The sequence below is a fragment of the Thamnophis sirtalis genome, unplaced genomic scaffold, assembly GCF_051295495.1.
Source record: "Thamnophis sirtalis isolate CommonGarterSnake01/CBP01778 unplaced genomic scaffold, rThaSir2_p1.2 scaffold_5, whole genome shotgun sequence".
Lineage (NCBI taxonomy): Eukaryota > Metazoa > Chordata > Lepidosauria > Squamata > Natricidae > Thamnophis > Thamnophis sirtalis.
Window position 1 is genome coordinate 51,888,961 of NW_028261385.1, and position 22,633 is coordinate 51,911,593.

The 22,633-nt window shown below is 33.6% G+C and overlaps 1 protein-coding gene across 1 annotated transcript in view; it reads left to right on the top strand.

Annotated features, from left to right (window-relative positions):
* COMMD10 (COMM domain containing 10) overlaps positions 1 to 22,633 on the top strand; it is a 63,127-nt gene that overhangs the window by 12,609 nt on the left and 27,885 nt on the right. Inside the window, exon 5 of the mRNA XM_087715825.1 lies at positions 2,714 to 2,824. Coding sequence (XP_087571951.1) covers positions 2,714 to 2,824 — 111 coding nt within the window. The remainder of the gene's footprint in view (positions 1 to 2,713; positions 2,825 to 22,633) is intronic.

Below are 22,633 nucleotides of genomic sequence, written 5' to 3' on the forward strand. Positions count from 1 at the left end.
CATAATCCCTCAGATACTAAGATTCTATGCTACTTTCTCATTTATTTCTTGTGGAGCATTGTTCATAGTACATACATTCGTAGATACATAAACAGACAGACAAACTGCATACATACTTTATGGCCTAATACTTTATGCCTTAGCACACCACTTAGATTTTAATAAAACAAATAACTAAACAATAAATAAAGTGTATACACACTACTATTTTTAACCAGTGGTGCAGTATGCAGATTCTTTAAAGGAGGAAAAACATATGCTTCTTAAAGTTAAACTCTGCCTACAGTACGTCACTCTTCCATTCTATATTATCAAGTACTCATTTCTGGAAAGCAATTGATGTTTTGTAATTATGCTTAGAAGGAGAAATAATACATTTCTAAAAAAACTTATCTTTCAAACTTGATTCTGATAAGTAGTTAGTACATATGTCAATTTATGATTGTTATCTAAGAAAACACTTCTTATTTGGGAGGCTTAATTCTTTGCATATTTTTTTTGCTACCCCTTGTCCAATTTTACTGTGGCCATATATCTTGAACCTTAAGTGGTCTGAATTGGTCTATTATATTCAATTTTCCCTTCAATAAAATAAATAGATAACCCATTCTATCTACCTCAGGTTGCAAAGGGTTCATTAATCAAAGATTCTGAAAGCATAGCTTAGTTCCAGAACCCGGTGCGGGAGGTTGGGATGTGTGGGAAGCAAGCATTAAAAAGTAAGACTATTAAATTTCTGAAAGCCTTTTCTCTGACTGCTTAATCAGTTATGTAATTGTTCCAGTACTTTTTCAGTTCAGTATGAATTAAATATAAATGTTGTATATTATTTGTTCTCAGCTAAAAGAAATGATGAAATAATCTATCATAAAGAATATTCAGCTGTGAGGGAAATAATAGCAAACTATTTCAGCATGACATGGATTAAGCAGATAGCTTGGAAAGTGATGTTCCAGTATGGTTATAAGCAAATTAATGTATTTTAGCTTGTACAAATTATATACTATCTGCCATCAGTATCTATTTAGCTATGGATTAAAATGATATTTAAAATTTTTATATCAACAGGTACAAGACTGCATTAGTAATTCACTGAGAAATGTAAATGCAGCATTAGAAATATGTTGAAAATATATATGAAAAAATAGAAATAACTTGCTTTTCAATATTGCACAGAATGTAAGATTTTCTTTTAAAAAAACTGATGCTGGATTTTCTGATTATGAAGATTATTTGTGCAGAAGTTGGTAAAATGAAATATTCTCTGATGTTAAACTGTGCTCTCTTATCCATTATGCTGTTCAGTTGCTATGCAAAACTGATGGAATTGCTCATCTGGGTCTTTGGAAACCTTATCACACATAGTTTTTTGCTATCCTATGTTAAGGAAGTAAACAATGTTGTCAAACATGGTATTAGATTACCCAGATAGAACATTTTTTTTCTGTGCAAATGGATATGATTCCAATTGATTTATTCATCTCAGCCATAGTCTGCCCAACTATTTGGGTTGTATATTAAAAAGGGAGAGACCTAAAATCTGGACTTCTCAAGTTTTTAGAATAACCATTTTAAAAGAAATATCATAGCACTGAAAAAGTGGAATTTGTCTAAAAGTTTTTTTGACTGTGGAACGTTTTCTGGTCTGCTTCATCATTAGCAGCCATTCAGTTGTGTCTGACCCTTTGGCCCATTCTATGCATCAGCACATTTATCCATGCCATGCTTACATGTTGTATTCTATGTATTGATACTCTTTAAAAACATATGGAAATGCCAATTGATGTAAAATGCAGTGTATGTTTTGCTCATCTTGAAAGACTTGTTGGAAACTTGTTCTAGGCATAATATCAGATTAACTTTTAAAGTCTTAGGGTTCAACTGACAAAGAGGACTGCCTCTCCTAATACGAAGTTGTACTGTCCCTTCTGTAATGCAAAATGGTTAGGAAAATGTCTTCTTCTGTATTACTCCTAATATTTTCAAAAGCTTTTGCTCTGCCTTTCGAAGATATGTCAAGATGCATTTCTTTCACTAGCCTTTTCACAGCTGTTGATTTTAGCCTTAGTTTATAACATGTCTTTCTTTCCTGTTTATTATAAATTGTGTATTCTTGTAATTGCTTTAAAAATTCAGTTTATCAGAAGAAGTGATTCAGATCATACAATAGTAATGAATGTTTTTGAGATGTTATCTTCTAAAAATACTTCTAAAAATATTTCAATATAATCTGCATAATACAAAGGTCCAACTCCGTTTTAGGGCTAAGAAATCACACCCCTTTCTATTTATTTAATACTGTCACAAATAGGCAAGGAACAGGAGCACTGTTAAAGAACAAAATCTTCTGATTTAATAAGATCATTCTTTATTCAGCAATAGCTTCACTCTATTCACATTTTATGGCCTTGGGAGTTAATGTCAGTGGTAACTGGGATTTTAAGAAATATTTGTGGTTTGTGGGTTTTAATAACAACGAGAATTGTAGTTTACTTAATTCTGGGGTTGTTATCACAACCATAAGTAATATTTATTCTTTAACCTAATTATAAAAGTACCCTAGCAGATGGTATAGATAAATGAAGAAAGATGGTAGAATTCTTTTTCTTTCAGTCTCTGTGCTTCATATTGGCTGACAATTGTTCCTAAGCAGTGTTGATACCCCCATACTTTATTTACCAAATTAGTAATCAATATGATATATGTTTTGTAGCTTGAGACAGTTGGATGGCAACTTAACCTTCAGATGGGTCAGTCCATGCAGGCAAAACAGAAATCTCCTCAAGCTGTATTAGAACTTGGAGTAAGCAGCGAAGATTCGAAGGTAAGAGCTCTTTGTCACGTTTTTCCCCCAGTTGTGTTCTAGCAGCTTTGCAGATAACGAATGATTTAAGGATCGAGCACTGCACCTGAGGGAACATACATGTCTGTTGTTTGTAGATGGTTGCTTAGTTGTTACATTCATGAGTCTCTGAATTTTAACATTCTGGCCAGGGAACACTCAAACAGCAAAGCCCAGAACAGGAAGTTGGATCAAGCAATCAGCATGCAAGATGTGCATCTCTACACAACGTGCATTTGGGCTTTGGGAGGTGTTTTCATCAGCCAGTCTGTGGCCATCTGCAACCTTTGCTTACCTATCAACCCTTTCTCAGTATAGTGTGTGTTTCTCAGCTAGAGGTGGTTGTGGGCAACACTAAGTCAGCCTTTATGCTTCAGGTATTAGAAACAAGATGTAAATTTAAATGGGACATTGAATGATGGACAGCTGAGGATACTTCTAAACAAAAGATTTACACTATTTGGTCTAATCTTAGATGTTGGTTCATTTTGGGAAGCTAAGATGATTTATTTCTGATTCATTGGAAATTATATCAAAGGTGGTGTTTTCTTTTGAAGTGTTTCTTTCTTTGCACAATTTTGTGTGGTCTTTTTTCTCATTGGTAGAACTTTCCCCTTATTTTGTCTCCTTGTCCCTGGACTTACGCTACTCATTTGTTCCCCTCTTTTAACTTCTCACCACACTGAAATTCAGTGTCTTTTTCCTGAAACTGGTCTGTTATCCATTGTTTTGCCACCTTAGTAACTTGCAATACTGTATTGAGAAATTTATATCCATGCCCGTCTGGGATGCCACCATACGGTGTTACAAGTTTTTATTATATTTGTTAATAAAATTGCTGACATGCTTTATTTTACTTTCATAAACCTTTGGAGTTTTTAAATACAATGAAATTCTGACTGGAAAATTTTAAAACTTCCCTTTCCCTTTTGCTAACTCCCCCCTCCCCCCAGCTATTAGAAAAAAATATAATGGAAACCATATATACTGCTAGGAATTGATTTGCCTTTTGTGTACAGTAGGGATGAAAGATTGTGGGTAGAGTAACATTTATTTGCACTCACTTATTAGCATGTGAGTGTTGATAAGCTCATCATATTCTCTTTTGTGTTTTGGGTGATATGAGGTCAGCAGAAATGAGAATGATTGTGGATCAGCTTCATATTTTTTGACAGATTGGAGATGGAAACAGTGATTTATGAAAAGTGCCCACAATTAATCTTGTCATTGTAAAGATGGATTTCATTGTACAATTTCCCCCAATTTTCTCCCCTCTTTTTTAAGAGCAGGCAACAATTGTTCAGAATATTAGTAAAATTATATAACATAATGAAGATTATTTTGTACTGTTCCACCCTATTGAGTGTTGAGTTGAGAATTCAGTGCTTTAGGAAAGTAATTTGATTTAAACTTTGAAGTTTATGCAAAAAAAAAAAAAAGAAATCTGCAGATGTAGCAATAAGCAATGGCATTTAGATTTACATATCACTTCAAAGTGCTTTACAATCGTCTAAGCCATTTACAGAGTCAGCATATTTTCCCCAACAATCTGGATCCTCATTTTACTGATCTTGGAACGATGAGTCAACCTTGAACTAGTCAAAATTGAACTCCTTGCAGTTGGCAGAATTAGCTGATGTAGAGGAACCAGTAAGAACACCTGCTCCATATTTACCTATTTGAATTTGGCACACAGCTAAATCGAGAATCTGACTATTATAATAAGGGTATGGCTGCAGTTGGTCTTAAAGGTAATCGAAGAATTTAGAAGTGACTCAGTATCAAAGTGTTATATGTAGTCCAAATTTTTAAAAGCTTTGTAAGTGAAAGCATTTTAGATTATGCCTGTGACAGACAGAAACTTGTGCCAATAGTGGATCGATGGCGTAATGGTCCCTATACCGTTTAGCTATTTGAAGAAATGAACAATTGTGTTATGGAGCTTATTGGAAATTACAAAGAACAGCTGCACATGTGCCTTCTTACTATATTGTAGGGTTTTTCCTCATAGGTTGGAAGAAATTGCACTTATATGTGGCTACTATTGTAACTTGAACACATAAAACATCTGTGGATTAAAAAACATCTGTGGACTAAGAATCTGATAACCAATGGCATGATGCAACCGTGCAGGTACTAAAGATTAATGATACATATAGAAAGAAATCAATCACAGCAAAAGCTGTTAGTGCGTATCCTAAACTCCTGACTGAAGGTCTAATAGTGAAGGTGGAGAGCTTTATTTGTTATTGTGATTGATTGATTAAATAAATAATTTGATTTTGGGATTGTTTATTGAGATTGATTTATACTTCCAGAATCAAGAGGCTGAGGTGGTAGAGAAATTGTGCAAATTGAGATATTGTATTCAGGGAAAAATATTTTGTTTTTACTAACTTGTACTATGGAAATATCTCCAGGCAAAATCTTAAGATAAATGGACAGTGATAGCAATTTTGGTCTAAACCCTAAAGCAGATTTCTTCATTATGCATACTTGGATCAAAATATGGTGTTTATATTATAGGCTGTGACTTTGCTTAGTTGATCTATGCCTTATTGACACAGATGCTGATGATAAGCAAATAGAAGTGCTTCGTTTTGAACTCACATATTGGCTACTTGAAAGGAACTCTGCAAATACCAATTTTTTAAAAATGATGAGGTACTTTGTATTGAAAAGTAAAGTATAAACATCCTAAATAAGTGGATTTATCAGCATTGACAAATCTTCCCTTTCCCTAAGAGTGTCACTTACTGCAAGCATTTTGTTTGCAAGTGTTAGTAGCACTTCATGTAAATTTGCAGCTTAAATTATAAGAAGACGAACTGGAACAAAATTGTACAGTAGAAAGCTTTTTGCAAAAGTATGTTGCTTTTTGGAATAAAGAGATGATTCCCTTTGGAAATAAATTCTTTCTTTGATTTTATTCTTGCCTTTCTCTAATTAAGATTAATTCTAGCTCAAGGATATATTATGAATTCTAAAAGGCATGGGTTAACTAACTAACTTTTGTTTCAATACTCCTTGACCTAAATTCATTGCATTGGTTCACTAGAGGGCGATAGAGCTCTTTAAAGTTTCTTTGATGTTGTGGGTGTGTTCCCCCCCCAATAATATTGACTCAGTTGTGGATTTAAGTAGCTGAGGGAAACTGTGTTTACTTTTGTAATCTGCATAAAATAGAACAGTTGATACTATTCAGATCTAATGTCTTTAGTTTACATGAAATTGAAATAGTAAATATTGGTTCAATTTTTATTTCTATTTGAAATCTAATAAATACTTCAAGAGATATTTAAAATTAATGTCTGAAAGGCAAAAGCATTTTAGTGTGTGAATTATATTTGTAAAAGGAATTAACTCTCTAACTGAAGGAATATCAAGAGATTGCAAATTTACAAATGTTTTTATTAGCTTAGATTTCTTCTTTTAAAAAATGTCATAGTTAATCTAATAAAACCATTTTAGATTATTATTGCTGGATGGGAATGAAAGGAAGGACCGTGCATCAGGCAAAGACAGTGAGTACTCTAAATCTTTGTACTGTGCCCTTTTGGCCTCTGTGTTTCCAGGTTAGGAGGGATAAGCTATTCTCATCCTAAGATACTTCGATCTTTTGAAAATCAACATTTTTGAAAATGTTAGTGAGCAACATTTTATTAAATCACATCAGTGGAGCAGAATTTTTGGGATGTGATGGTTGTAGTTCACAGTATTTATATATGATTGAGCCGTGATGACGCAGTGGTTAGAATGCAGTACTTCAGGCTACTTTTGCTAATCACCAGCTGCCAGCAGTTTGGCAGATCGAATCTCACCAGGCTTAAGGTTGATTCAGCCTTCCAAGGTCAGTAAAATAGCAATAGCAATAGCAGTTAGACTTATATACCACTTCATAGGGCTTTCAGCCCTCTCTAAGCGGTTTACAGAGTCAGCATATCGCCCCCACAGTCTGGGTCCTCATTTGATGAGGACCCAGATTGTTGGGGACAATATGCTGACTGTAAAGCTCTTAGAGAGGGCTATAAAGCACTGTGAAGTGATGTATAAGTTTAAGTGCTACTGCTATTGTTTGTTTTGGTATCTTTTCTATTCCATTAGTGGGCTGCTACTAAAATGAATAGTCTGATTTCAGAGTTTTCTCCTCAGATGTCTAATAATAATAATAGTAATAGTAGTAATACTAATACTACTACTACTACTACTACTACTACTAATAATAATAATAATAATAGTATGGTTCATTGACATTGCAATACCTGGAGATGCACGAATTGAAGATAAACAGCAAGAAAAAATCACAAAGTACTGGGACTTGCAAATTGAAGTTGAGCGACTGTGGAAAAAGAAATTGTGTGTTGTCCCGATTGTAATTGGAGCCCTTGGAGCAATATATAAATAGCTACCTCGTTATTTGGAAATTTTAAATTTATCAGACTTGAACATTCTGGTTCTATAAAAAAAGCCACCCTACTTGGAACAGCTTATATCCTCTGACGTTACCTTAACAGTTCCTAAGTCCTTGGTTAGGACTCGAGCTGTTGAGCTACCAACCAGCCCCAAAGGCTGTGAATCTCACCAAATATTAACCACATAATGATGATGATGATGATGATGATGATAATACATCAGGAATACATCAGGAGGGTCCACAACAATACATCAGGAGGGTCCGCAAAATATTAAAATCAAAGCTGAATGCTGGAAATATAATAAAAGCCATTAATACATGGGCAGTTCCAGTGATACGCTACTCAACTGGAATCATCAACTGGACTCTGGTTGAACTGGAAAACTTGGACCGGAAAACACGCAAACTTTTGAATATGTACCACGCTTTACATCCACGAAGTGACATCGACAGGTTGTAACTGCCAAGAAAAATACGGGGCAGGGGGCTATTGCAAATGCATCAAACTGTAGAAAAATGAAGTTTGAGTGATTATGTGAACCAAAGTACAGAAAAATTGCTACAGGCTGTGAAAACGGAGAACAGCATAAAAACAACAGAAACAAAGGCAGAATATAAGGAAAAACAGCTGGATGACAGATTAAATAGATGGAAAACCAAAGTTTGCATGGACAGCACTTGAAAAACATTGAAGGAAAATGTGATGACAACTTGACATGGACATGGCTTAAGATGGGAACTATCAAGAAGGAAACGGAAGGTTTAATACTGGCTGCTCAAGAACAAGCACTACAAACTAATGCCATGAAAACGAAGATACAAAAATCCACTGACAAACCAAACTGCTGACTTTGCAATAACAAAGTCGATACTGTTTCACATTTAATATGTAAATGCAGCAAAATTACACAAACTGATTACAAAGCTAGACATGACCGAGTTGATAAATTAATCCACTGGTCATTATGTAAAAATATGATTTACCTGTATCCAGAAAGTCATGGGAACATAAAGTGGAAAAAGTTATCGAAAATGAGAAGGTGAAGATCTTGTGGGACTTCCGAATACAAACGGATATCACGGTTGTAGAGGGCCGAAGTGTACAGTTTATTGATATCACTGTTGCTGGAGATCCCAGAGTCGAAGAAAAAGAACTAGAAAAAATAATAAAATATCGCGACCTGGCCATCGAAACTACACGGCTATGGATGAAGCATGTAACAATGATGCCCATTGTCATCAGGGCACTTGGCACCATGTCCAAGAATTTTACAAGATACATCAACATGCAGCTTCCTGCAATAACATCAGCGGAACTGCAAAAAACAGTCCCTCGGGAATAGGGCGGCATACAAGTTGAATAAACAAACAACTGTGTTATTCGGAACATCTTATATTTTAAGAAGGTACTTGGTTGATACCTAGGACGCTGGCAGCAAACCGTATCAACCATTAGCACCAGTCACTGGTATTTGTAATGCATTTTTGAATGTTCAGTTGGCTGAGTTTCATGTTTAATGAATAAAGTATATAATTATAATAATAATAATATTCTAAAATCCAGCATTGTCTCTTCATGGCCCCCCTGTCAATAATCTTCCTGTTTAGAAAACATGAATTTGAATAGTTGTGTGACAATCTATCATGACTCTATTGGTAATAATTATTAATAGGGATCCAAATGAGGAAACTAACTCCATGGTGGGTTGTCTCTCCTGGTGTTCCACTTCACATTATGACCACAAAAGTAGAAACTAACTATGGGGGGGCTTTAGGCCAGTGTTGAGCCTGGGTGACTGCCTGCAGTTTTCTTGGCAAGATTTTGGAAGTGCTTTACCATTTCCTGCTTCTTAGAGTTGAGAGAGTGATTGGCCTAGGTTATCCTACTGGCTTTGTATCTAAGTCAGGACTAGAACACATAGTTTCCTTGGCTTCTAGTTTGATGCTTCCATCATTACACCAAACTGACCCATAGTTAAACTCCTAAAATTGGCCTTTTTATTTAAAATGGGATTGGTTGAAAATAGAAATAATAACCCTTACTGTGATGTGGGAATTTGCTACGTTTTGATATATTCTACTAGTGGAAAATAATGATCTTTAAAAAAAAACAACACAGAAATTGACTGATTGAGCGGCAGTTATGAAAGAACTGGCTTAGTTGATTAGCACTAATACAATAATATAATCAGATATATATGGACTGTAGTTCTTTGCCAACATGATCCTCTCCAGGAGTTTGTTTGTACGTATCTGGAGCTTAATATTGTCAGTATTATTATATTTGTGTCACAAGGCCAGAATCCATGTAAAAATTAACTGTAAAACTAGCACTGATGAAATGATGAATAGCAATTTAAATTCAGATCTAATACCTTCTGGTAGAAATAAACATGATAAAATGTTCTATTTTGTATTTAATCTACCTTTCCCCAAGATGCTTCCATGAAATCATCTTAATGACAAAATATAATTTAGTTTTCTGAAAGTTGTATTAAATAATGATATTACAGGAGTCTTTATTTGTGGGAAGAATTTTAAACAGAAGACAAACTGGTCACTATAAGGTTTTCCAGAACAGAAAGCCAGGATGTGGAACAAATAAATAAAAGAATAAATAATCAGTTTTCTGTGTTCAGGATTGTTGTTTTCATCTGCATAGCTTCTAGTTTTTTTTAAATATTTCTTTATTTTTAATGTAAAAGTATTGTTAACTTCCAGTTCAATTATAGATATGTTTACTTGGAATCTCTCTGTGTCAAATTTAAAGTAAATGGACATGACTTTATTAATATAATTTTTATGTTATGAAATGAAATTCTATTTTAGAAAACTTTGGAATAATTTGGTAATAGACATGTGCAAACAATTTATATACATTTTGAATTACAGAACACTATTTTTTTAGTTTGAAATGAAAATTGGAGAATGAGGCAGTTTGTCGTATTACTTTGGAAATGTTTCAAGGTCAAAAGAGTTTCAAGATAATTGAAAAACTTGTTTCACAATTGTTGGACCATGCTGTAATGCCGCAATGACAGTGGATATCTAACAATGATGTTATTCCTTCATTGATTCCAAAGCCCTGATATTATGGTATTTTTGTATTTCAACCATATTGAACAATGAAAACATGCTTTTAAATGTAAATCATGACCAAATTAAATTTATCATTGAAGTACATGTTGTTCACCTCTTAACCTCATTTCATTTCTGTTGGGTTCTGTTGATGTTTCATTACTCAACTAGGTAACGTCAGTATACAGCAATTACTGTGCCTAATTGGTAATAAAATGTCTACAAGCAAACATTCAAGCTCAGAGACCATCAAGACCTCCACAGTTCATTCCTGAGCTATAGATAATCTCTTCTAATGGGATCACTTCAGTTCTTCAGAAAATGTGAAAAGTAGTAAATATGTGCCACAAAAGAGATGCGCTCTAGTTACGGCTGTCCATCTCTTAACTCTGGGTGTTAAGTGACCCTGGATGGTTAGTTGAAGTTAAAAACTCAAGTTTTAGTCAAAAATTTCAAAGTCCTATATAGCTTCATTTGATACATTCTCTGGCTTATAATTCTGAATAAAATTTGAAAATAGAGAGTTTATTATTTCATTGAAGTTTTATATATTTCATTTTTCACCTCTAATAATTGAATCATTGTCCTATATTTCTTTTGTTTTAAGCAATTAGCCAAAAAAATTACAAGGTCTTTTGCTTTTCTCCCAATGCCTCTATCATAAACATGTTGGCATAACTTTTGTTGCTGAGATATTATAGTAGTTAATTGTAATCAATACTGACTCTGGGTGGCTAGTCAAAATTAAAAACTCAAGAAAGCAACTAAAATAATAATGAATACATATCCAGAAGCAGCTGAAGACAATAATAGTCACATCACAAGCCCCATCTCATGGATCCCATTGATCTGACTGCCTTTATTTGTACTTGATAATATGTGCTAGAAGGTTAAATCCATTATGCTAAGTAATTTGATTTATTTCAGTGGAATTGGTACAAGATTCCTTTATCTGAATGATAAAGAGAGTAACAATATGTTACTAGACAGAGAATTGCAATGCAGAATGAACAACTCATTAAAGATCAGCTAAATATGTTATATAGTCTTCTGGATGGTTTTGATTAAAATAAAATAAAATAAAATCAGATAATATTACAGTGTAAATACAAAGAAGCAGTATGTTTGGTCAGTTCTTTTTTTTTAAGTTATTGCCTGATAAAATCTAAATAATCATATTTACCAGAAATTAAAATTTATAAATAGCTTACCTTTAAAACACATTTTATAATCAATGAGAATATGGCCCACCTTTTGGTGGGAGATTGCTGTAAATTTATTGTCATTTTCTCTACTGATAAATATTTCATTTTAAATAGCCAAAAAACTATTTGAAATATAGTAGTAATGATTTATAAGATTAAACACTAGCTGAATTTGATAAGAAACATGCCAATGATATTTTAAATGAAAATTATGTTTCCCTAAGTTTGTAACTCCTTTTTATCGTCTTTGTATCAGTTACTGAGAAGTTTAATGAGTCTTTGTAATTTTGACCTAGAGAGCCTTGTGTAGCTTAGGTTCAGTGCCAACTCCCTTGTGCTTGTGAATACAATAGGGAAGGCTTATGGTCCCAATGAGAAATAAAAGAGATATATGCCCAAAGACAATTTTTCTCTGTAAGGGGGTCTACGATAAGCAATGCCTGACAACATCTTTTTTATTGATCTTATGTAAGACAGTAAAGATACTATTTTATTTTTAGTTGCTTTACTTTGAAAAGTAGTTACAGTACTTTGGAAAGACTGAGGTTCTGATTGGATGGCCATATTTATTTATTTATTTCAATATTTATTGGGTCTATTTTTTACAATAATTTTTATTTCAAGTTTAAAAATACAAAGCACAAAATTAATAAAAAAATGAGAAATATATAAAAGTAAGGAAAAGTAAAAATACAGAGACAAAAATTAAAAGGGAAAGAGGGAAAATATATTAAAGAAAAATATAGAAAGAAAAGATTTCCCTTTTCATCAAGACAAGTACAAACATTTTCAATAACTTAACACCTCTAATATTTCATCCAGAAATCTTTTCATTCTATATCTCATCTTTTATCTATTAGCAAATAAGAGAGGCTCATCATTCAGTGTTATTCAGCAAAAATCCATTAAGAGTTATCAGAACGAATATATTAACTTCAAATAAGTACAATAATTTCATATTTCTTTCCATTATAGTTTCTTGTCACTTTTGCAAAGATACAAAGAACATTTTCCTATGTTTTATATCTTAAAATATTTTAACACATTTGTAAGGCTTTAGATGCAAGTGCTACAGAAATGTATAGTAGCAATCATTAGAGCTTATACCATGTTTTTCTGAAAATAAAACCTATCCCAAAATAAGCCCTAGCCTGATTTTTAAATCTATGCCTAATATAGGCAAAAAATAAGCCCTAGTTAAGAGCCCACCCACCATATGTTTTTGTTTGCCTGTGGCCACAACCATCATAAGGCAAGTGGCCATGTGGCACATCCAGCAGCCTTCTTTCCCCCATGCCAGATTGCTTCATCTTTAGAAGGGAAAGCTGGCATGGCCACGGCTGGAGAGCTGGGAAGAGGCACAGGATGCGAGGCAGGAGCCAGCAGGTCATCCCCACACCAGGTTGCAACAGGAGAGGCATCAGCCTTCGTGCATCAGATCAGTTGCAGTGGAGAGCAAGGATGACGCAGGATGAGCAGGTGGCAGGTATGCATACAGACTCTGCTGTGGTTGTGGTGGTGTCTCTTTAGTGCCTAGCTGGCCAAGATAGCTCTGCTACTCCTGCAGTGGAAAAGAGGCAAGAAACACACTCAAGACTCTCAAGGTTCTATTCGTTAATGCCAACTCAAGGAGAGGGGATTTATTCAGGGCAGCAAATTGCTGCAGCATTGCCACTGAATAATCAGGTGAGGTATGGGGCAGGGGCGTGTATTCCTTGCCTGATTGTTCGGTGGCAGCACTGCAGCATATTTACTGCCCTAAGTGGATTCGGTGCACCCTCCTGAAATCATCTGCAGAACAATCAATCCCCTCTTGTTGAGTTGGCATTTTGGCACAGCAATGGACAGAGTCTTAGAATCCTAACCCTAACTCTAACCCTAACCCTTGAATGAGTTTCTTGCGTCTTTCTTGCAGCAGCAGCGAATAAACATGGATGGGCAAAGCTAGACGAGTGCTGGAAGACGACGTAGGACCGCGAGGATGGAGCATGCAGTGACTGTGGCATAGCACTATCCCCGCCCTGCCTCCTGCTTCATCCTGTGGTGATGGCACCAGCCTGCTGGATGCTTTGTGCAGCTGCATGTGTGAAAAAAGACATTCCCCTCAAATATTTTAGGGCCCAAAAGAAAATAAGACTAGGTCTTATTTTGGGGAAAACATGATAGTTGATTTCTGACTAATGAAGAAAACTAAAGTATAAGACCAGAGTAATTAGAACAACAGTATAATAAATAGTTCAATAAAATGGGCCAATCCCATATTGCAGCAAGCAGCGATTCGATTTGTTGGAGAAAATTATAAATTTAGAACAAACAAAATATTTGGTCTTTTGTCCTGGAATATGCAGAACTCAGAACAGCAACTATGTATTCATTCTGCTTTTCTCTAATTGTTGTTACATGGTCTTTGTGAGCTTGATATGGATAACCCTAAGCCACCAAATGATTTGTTTATGCTTAGCTTAGAATTATATCTGGCTCCACCCCAAGAAAGAAGCAGGATTTATACATCACATTAACTTTAAAAAGTGTGCAAACACATATATAATATGTTATGGCCCTGTTTAGAATATTTCATTCTTTTTGTTTCAAATAGTTTATTTTTCTCTTCAATTGAAAGTCTTATTCCAGATAAATTAACAGATTTTTCTTATTAACATTATCATGCTAGTTTGATAACTAAAATTTAAGAATATCAGAAATCTAGCATGGGTTTCTTTTCAAATGAAATCCTATAATTCATGCAAAAGAATTCGTCTTACAAGCAAGCATATAATTACTGGCAATCGTAGGCATTTTCTTTGAAATAATACTTTTTCAAAAATATTATACAAAAATGTGTATAATAGGAGAACGTTATAAGAAAAAGAAATGTATATACAGAATTTTAAGTTGTTTAATGGTTCAATATATGATATTCTTAATGAGAAGAAAACCTGCAATGAGCATTGATTTCTGCAGAAATATGTGTAAAATGTTCTATTAATCTTATGTTTCTAATGAAAACAATTTGTTGTTTTAATTATTCAGATATTCTATCTGGATATCAAAGTGCTATATCAATAACACAGTAACTATTTCAAAACACACACACAGACACACACACACAATCACTCACTCTATCTGGTTGCATCAAAGTTTATTCATTTCAGGCCATTTATCATAATCTCAAAGAACAAAGAAACTGCAGACACTTCTCATGGTAGATTTAATATGATGTGTATTTTCTTTTAAAGCTCTGATTCTTAATGCAATTTCAAATCTCAACAATTTATATTGCATTGTGATTTATAGTGATAAAGTAAACAACAAAATGATTTCTCAGTAGTTGCTCTAGCAGTTTGAGAATTTCTGACACAAATATCAAACCTTAAAATGGTTGCTGGAGTACTAGGTGAAACACTTTGCATTCTGAATAAAGTCCACATACATGAAGAATATAGTTTTTGTAGTCTAGAATTTATACATCTCTAGAAACCCTCTTATTTCTTATACCATTTCAAAACTTTTCTATTTCACTTACCAACTAACTAACTTAGTTTTTTCTTTAGGTAGATGTTCTGGCTTCAAGACTCACAATCTGTGTACAGGTCGTATATGAATATATTATACTCATGTCAACAGCAATAAATTTTTTCCAATCTGAAGTAGATAGCATTTACATGAACTTCTGTTTTCTTTTTCAAACTGATTAATATGGACTAATATATCCTCATGCATAACCACATTTTCCAAAGCAGCAAGTTCTTACATTTTTCATCAGCAGGACAGGTAATCTAAACAGCATGATGTTTAACTTGGGAAATAAGAAAATAAAATACCAATGTAGAGTGGAAAACTTCACTATAAGGGCATTCTCTTTTAGTTTAGCTCATATGTGAATGGCATGAAAATTAATGTTGATCTTGTTTAAAACTTTCTGAAGAATAGTATTCTTGTAGAAATAGGAGAAAAAACGTGTTACAGGATAAGAAGAATGTGGACAATCCAACTCAATCCACTCTAATTAATTCAGAGGATAAAATGGGCATGGAAATAATTTATTAAAGTAGGTTGAGGTTTTGCAACAATGTCTATGGGTAAAAAAATACATTTTGTAGGCACATGGTAGGGCAGAAAGCATGGTGAACTGTGTGAAGTTATATATATGTTCCTCTGCACAGCCTCCCAAAACTGCAGAGAAGCCTCAATTCGAAAAGCAAAAATTAGCATTCTTCTGTGCAAATTCTTCTCTGGGCGTGGCTACTTTCAGTGAAATGACTACTTCCATTAAAGCCGATCTCCTTAAAATTATGAATTGTGCTTGATGGCTTTAACCCATGGGTGTCAAACTCACTGCGTCATGTTGATGTCACATGATGTATCACAACATTTTTTGCCTTTGTGGAGCCTGGGTGGGTGTGGCCTACGTATTACGCATCTGGCCCGCAGTTTGACATCCCTGCTTTAACCCACAGAAGACAAGCTGAAACATTTTTAAACTATCAGGCTTTGCAGTGCCACCCACAGATGAATCTTAGAAAAGTGGGGACAGCCTTTTTCTTTCTTTATGAAACTAACTGCTAGCCGCATTGCAGCTGCTTGGAAAATGATGCCCATTCTGGGATAAAACTCAGGAGCTCACATCTACTGAGGGGCAAAGTGGTAGAGATGGGGTGGTAAACAGGAATAAGACCTGGGGAGGGGCTTGAGGGGAGAGTGGAGGGGATGGCCCTGTAGTGTCCCTGTGTTTGGTCATAAAGATGAATGATCATGAACAGTTTGCAGCTGCTGTAAAGTTGAAATAGGATTGTGTGTAACATTTGGAGGCTGGGGTCTATCATAATTTTGAACTGGTTAGTTTTTGATAACTATCTGTATTCAGTTGTGACTAAACAATGGGGACAAGTACAGTATTTTGAAATATATTGGGGGGGAGAGAGAGAGAGAGAGATTGAGAGAGATTGGGTTTCATCATTTTGCTCTATGGGGTTGTTGATGGGATTAGAAATAAATGAGCAAACATGGACAAGTCTTCTGAGTGTTTCAAAATCATTTTCTGTGATAATTAGGCCAGCGGTCCTTTCTCAGTTGTGTCTAAAATAGTATCGTCTGAAATCATGATCATCCAGGGGGAAGACCTTGGATGCCTGCCTATTCATACAAAATCTCAACTGAAAAGTCATTTACGAGTGATAATCCTGCTATGAAATGTCTATGATTATAACTGCATTATGATCGCAACATTTATTACAGTATTGGACATAAAATTGCTATGTAAACAAAGGAGAATTATGTTGAATTATGTGCTCAGATGAAGTTTGTATCCTGTTGGAATAGTGGGCCATTGTAACAATGTTTATTCTTTTGAAGCAGTTTTTCCTCCCTAAAGACTTCCTTGTCCATTCACATTCATGGGAACTTGTTCTGCACTGCTTGAAGTAAATAAGGTCCTTTTGTAAAGCATTTAAGTGATGACATAATGACCACCCAGGTAAAAAAATGTACTAAGAGGATAAATTCTCTCAGCAGGCTTTTTAAAATGTAAAGAGTAGTTTTAATTAGGTTTGAATGTAAGCTAAACAAGCTTTTTTTTTAAAGGGAAGAAGATATCTTTCTATTTCTTTATCATCTTCTCTTAACTGATTTCAGATTCTAATTAAAAAAGAATTTTTTAAAAGCTATCCCTGAGATATGATTTTGAAACTTTAAGAAGGCATTTTTAAGCATTTTTAAAGCATTATATATTGTAATCATAGACTTTTATTAGATCAGTACTTGGCTTCTTAATTAAACTCTCCATTGATCTTGGTCTTATCAGCTGTGACTTTTCAGATTGAATTGTATCTGTAAAAATCTGAGATAGATTACAAATTGAAGAGTATGTGGCTGATCTCTGAGTAGAAGATTATACCCAGTGATGTTTTAGTTCCCCTAAATCCCAATCTCATAAAATAATTGTTTTGCCTTCAATGTTTAATTTAATACTGATTTGTTTATTCAAGGACAGGTTTAATTTCTAATATTGTTCTCTTTTATTAATTATTCAATAGTTACGTATATCAACTTTTTTTCCAGGAATGTAAATAAATTACCACAAGTAAAATCTTTTTCCTTGAGGCATTAAAGTAGCTGCATTCTTTGATTTTTTTCTGTGGCTGGTTCTTAGCCCTTTGTTGACAGTTGGTGCACACATACGCAACCATTTCATTTCTGACAATTCCAACATGTTGCTGTGTTAATACAAAGACAGCCAGGGATAGGCTTGAAGCAGTCACCTAAGCATCCCAAAGGAGGTAGTTGCTTTAATGTCTCTGGATTCATAAACAAGCTTTGTGAAGCACCTTTTTGGATTGTTTTCATAATTCTATTACATAGCGTTCAAATAGCGTTTCTCTAGTATTTTCCACAACAATAACCTATAAATGTAGGTTAGATTAGGAGATAGTGAGTGGCCAATTTTATCCAGTGATCTTCCATGAATGAAATTCAAACCCAATCTGCATCTTCCCAATCCTAGGCCAACATTTTAAGAACAGCCCCATGTATTTAATTAGTCATTGACAATTTGTTTTAATAAGTGTATTCTCTTGTTTTTCAGTCCACATTATTTTAGGAGCAACTATGTTGTGATCAATATTTTTTATTAGTATTAATCATTAATATTAATAGTACTGCAAGTTGCATCATGTGTAAATTGATCTTCAGGATCTGTGGGCTATCTCATTTCCAGAAACCAAGGATGACAGAGAGACTTCATGTAAAAAACAGATGGCTTGTTTACATGACCTGAACATCATTTACATGTTCAGCTTTAAATCTTGAACTGGATAAAATGAGAGCAATAATAATAATAATAATAATGATGATGATGATGATGATGATGATGATGATGATGATGATGATGAGTCAATTCTATTAAAAATCAATTTTTACTTCAATTCCATAATTAAAAACTAAGTTTCTTCCTATTTAAAGAATTTGTTAAGATGCACAATTTTGTTGAAAACCAGATTCTTGAGGGATGCAATGATTTTATATAAATCTCAAGAAACATTAACCATCAGGACAGGATGCCAACTCTGTCCTCCAGCACTTAACAGCTATTGCTTTTTAGAGAATACATGTTGCTGTGCTATTAAATTGACACATTTGTAAAAATTATTTTTTTATTTCAGTTAATATAAAACTCAGCCTATAGATTTCAGTGTTAATAGCCAAGAAAAGAGTTGTTTTCAGTTCTATAGTATGTCAATAGGAACTTTAATGCTTTTGTCAATTACCCTGTATTAGACATGATACAGGGCAATTTTCATAAGAATGTGCTTAAAGATGAATCACAGCCTAATTTATTAACAAAGTTGCTTGTTTGTGGCTTTATGTTAATTACCTCGATAATACATATATTTTTTTAAATATTCTTTTTAAAAGAAGACTTCAGCTTTCTAAACTAGACTTGTTAGTACTATTACTTAGCCCTTCTTACTTTAAAATTGGTCAACATCAATCTTCCCCTCTTTTTCTGGGCTTGTCTTTGAAAACTACTTAAAATCTTTAATTGGTGCAAATTCAACTCTTATTTTGGCAGGCAAGAGCTATTAAAGCAGTACTGCAGCAGTGCTACATCAATATTATGAGTATTTGATTGGTTGCCACTTTGGAGAAAAATTAAAAGTGTTGGTTTTTACCTATAAAACCTTATTCTCTCTTCCATTGAGTGATTATGCTAACAAATCATTGTTAACTCTTAGGAACCATGCAGATAATCTCCATGATGTTTATTGAATTCCTGTACTGTGTTGCATTAAATTTGTATTGCTTTACAACAGGGTGAAGGAAATGATTACGAAAATAAAGGAATTGTGCTTTGTTTGTAAGAAAAAAAGTAAAATTAAAAATGTAAATTAACAATACATACCATTATGTATATTATTTAGGTAACAAGCACTGTGAAAAACATCATTATAAGGATGTATGGAATTCTTTGTAAATTAGAGCCACAGTTAGATTTGTGCAGCGATTAGAGGAATTCTCCAAAATGTTTCCCCACATTCAGATAAGTGGATTTTTGCAATATGGGTTCGAGAATTCTTCAGAAACAATTGGGTCATTCTGGACAAAGTCTACATATCTGCAGGGTATGCAGATGGGAAAAGCTCAGTCAGGGTGTTGAAATAGAAAAGGAAAGATGCAAATTAAAAATTTTAACTGGGCCAGGAAGCAGCTGACCTCTATTTCTCAGTTTCAACTATCTCAAACCGCTGTTATGAAAGGAGAAAGAGTGCCATTCATGTATATAACCTTGAACTTTTGAAGAAAAGTGAACTTAAAAAAATAAATAAGCTAAAGCTTTTCTTCGGTATCAAATGAGTTAGCATGTTAGCATCATATTGGTCATTATGTAAGGATATATTTCAGTGTCTGATTTATAATGGTAGAGATTTTACAACTTTGGCTTTTCAGTTTTGTTTTAAAATGTCCTTCTGAACCTTTTCTAATTGAATTGCTCATCACTGCCATTTCTGAGAGTCATGTTGGAACAACTAACCTTCTCCAACCAGGGACATCAGTGCTTTCATATTGTTCAAATAAGACATTATGTCTGGTCAACATTATTTATAATACTGAAGATAGTTTTTCACTCTAATAATTTCAGCCAAAGTAGGTCATTCAATAAATGTCAGTAAGGCAGAAAAATAAGTTAAATGTCACTTGAAAGAGCCATCTATGCATAAATTTGTGAGGTACTCTAAAAGCTTTTATAGGTAACGTGGCTAAAGATCTTTTTATTCCATTGGTTTTTAATGATGGATGAATGAATGATTGCATTAAATAATCTAGAGGTTTACTTTGTTGCCTACTTGCTTGTATTCAGAAATTTCATAATTATGAATACTGGAAGAAAAGAGGTGTCTTGTCTTTTTAAAAAGGTAACTAAATTTTCAAAGGTCTCCAGGTAGGTTATCATAATTCTTACTAGTTTATTAAATGCAACTCAATATTTAAGGGGTTTTGTTTTTGTTTTTTAATTCTTTCTGTATAAAGTCTAACCAGTTTCACACTGTCATCTCTGAATTTGTGCCATATTCTTGTCATAATGTAAAAAAGTTTGGCTTTATTTCAATATGCACATATCTAATCAAATCTTGGGCATAAGTTTTATAAACAAACACTTGATACTTGAACTCCATCTCTCCTTCATACATATTTATTTGGAAAATATAACAAAGTATTTCTAGTGAAGAAAAAATGTTGCTATTTAGAAAATACATTGCTTTAAGTATAAAATGTATGATTCAGGTTGGCAATAATTTCATTTGCATATATCCTTTACTTACTAAGCTTGCATGAGGTGAGCTGAAAGAGAATTCTGCTTGGTTATGAATCCTAGGTCCCTCTTTCAGATCTTTCAATTGAATCCATGAAAGTTGTCAAGAGTAAGGATCAAAAAGAGGAAAGTACCAGAGAAAGGCTGACATCAAATTCATAGATATCTGTAGTTTTCTATGAATAGACTATGGTTTTCTATTTAGAATTTTGGACTAGGTCCATAATTTGGCATTTTAGATAGTATTTTAGCATTCACTAATATTAAAAATGTGCGCTGTTCAGGTTTTTGATAAACATTTTAACCAGCTTTTAGGTATCTAAACTGAGAATCTAGGAATTGTTCAAACAAAACTACTCCTTTTTCCATGGTATTGCTGTACCTTATTTCGCCTTAGTTATAGGTAACAAAATTTGAAATCCAAGATTTGAAGTTTGTAATATTTGCACAGCACCTGTTTTGATTAAGATCCAATAATTCAATGTATAGAAAGTGATAGGGAAAGGAATCACGGCTAAGACATTTGTTTTTGGACGATGAGAGCATGTTTTTTTTAATTTGACTTCTTCCCCTGCCACTTTGTTACTTTATAAGTTAAGTGTTATTTTATTTTTTTAATAAATAATTATAACATAAATATTAAATACTTTATGTTTATATTTTATATGCATCTTTATGAAATAAAATTTTATTTATAAAATATTTTATAAATTATAAAATAAATATTTATTATATAGCTATACTTTATATTTAAATTAAAAAAATATTGTATAAGTTAAACATTGTAAATGTTAGGAGAATCCCACTGTAACTCCCATCAGTTTGTTAAGGGAAGCCATCAATTCCTATTTCTGACCCCTTGCCTCTTTAAGTCTTTATTGACACCATCTTCTCTTTATCGGTGGCGAAACAAAATAATTAAGAAATGTATATTCTCCTGGATACTATGCTACTGATTGTGGGAGTAAGATTTTCTCAATTACAAACCTTTTTTTAAATGATTCAGGACAAAAAAATGATAACAAAACACAGACCAATGGCGTTTGAATAAGTTTGATTATTACCCCTTTTCTCTTTTAACTTGGTATTCAGGCCTGTTCATTCATAGCAGAGTCTTGTAGCTCCCAGACGTCTTGATTAGATGCTTATGAAGACAAAGATTCTTTTAGCAGAAACTCAAGCAAAAATAGCGTGTTCCACCAGAGATGCTGTGTAACAGATTGGGTACCGTATAGCGCAAGATATATATGGCTATGTATTTTGTTAATGTTTATGCAAAACAACCTATTACCAATCGAAGGCTTAATGTATTTCTATATTAAGGAGCCATTACAATGTAAAACAAGTCTCTTGAGAACAGCTTTCTAAATATGCCTGATTGGAATAAATACATGAGAGATGCAAAAGTGTTACATCTGTGTTCTTGGATTGTCTCCACTTTTAATTAGTCTCCTTTAAAAATCCCTACTTACCCATAATTTAGAATGGAGTGCCTATCAAGCGATTAGTTTGGCTAGGTTCACGCATTATACCAAGCCATGATTTATTTTAAATATGGTTTGCTGAACAAGTCATAGTTGCATGGTCTGCATAAAATTAAGCTATAATTTACTTTAAATTACAGACTGCAGGGGCTGGATCAGTATATCATGCTAAGCCAAAAAAAATTTTTTTTTGCCTCCTAATGTTTTAAAACTCCTACTTTAGAAAAGTTATCTTTTCAATAGCATGTGCGAAAGATCAGATAATGGTGGTGTATGTTATAATTTTGGATAACTAAGTATTTT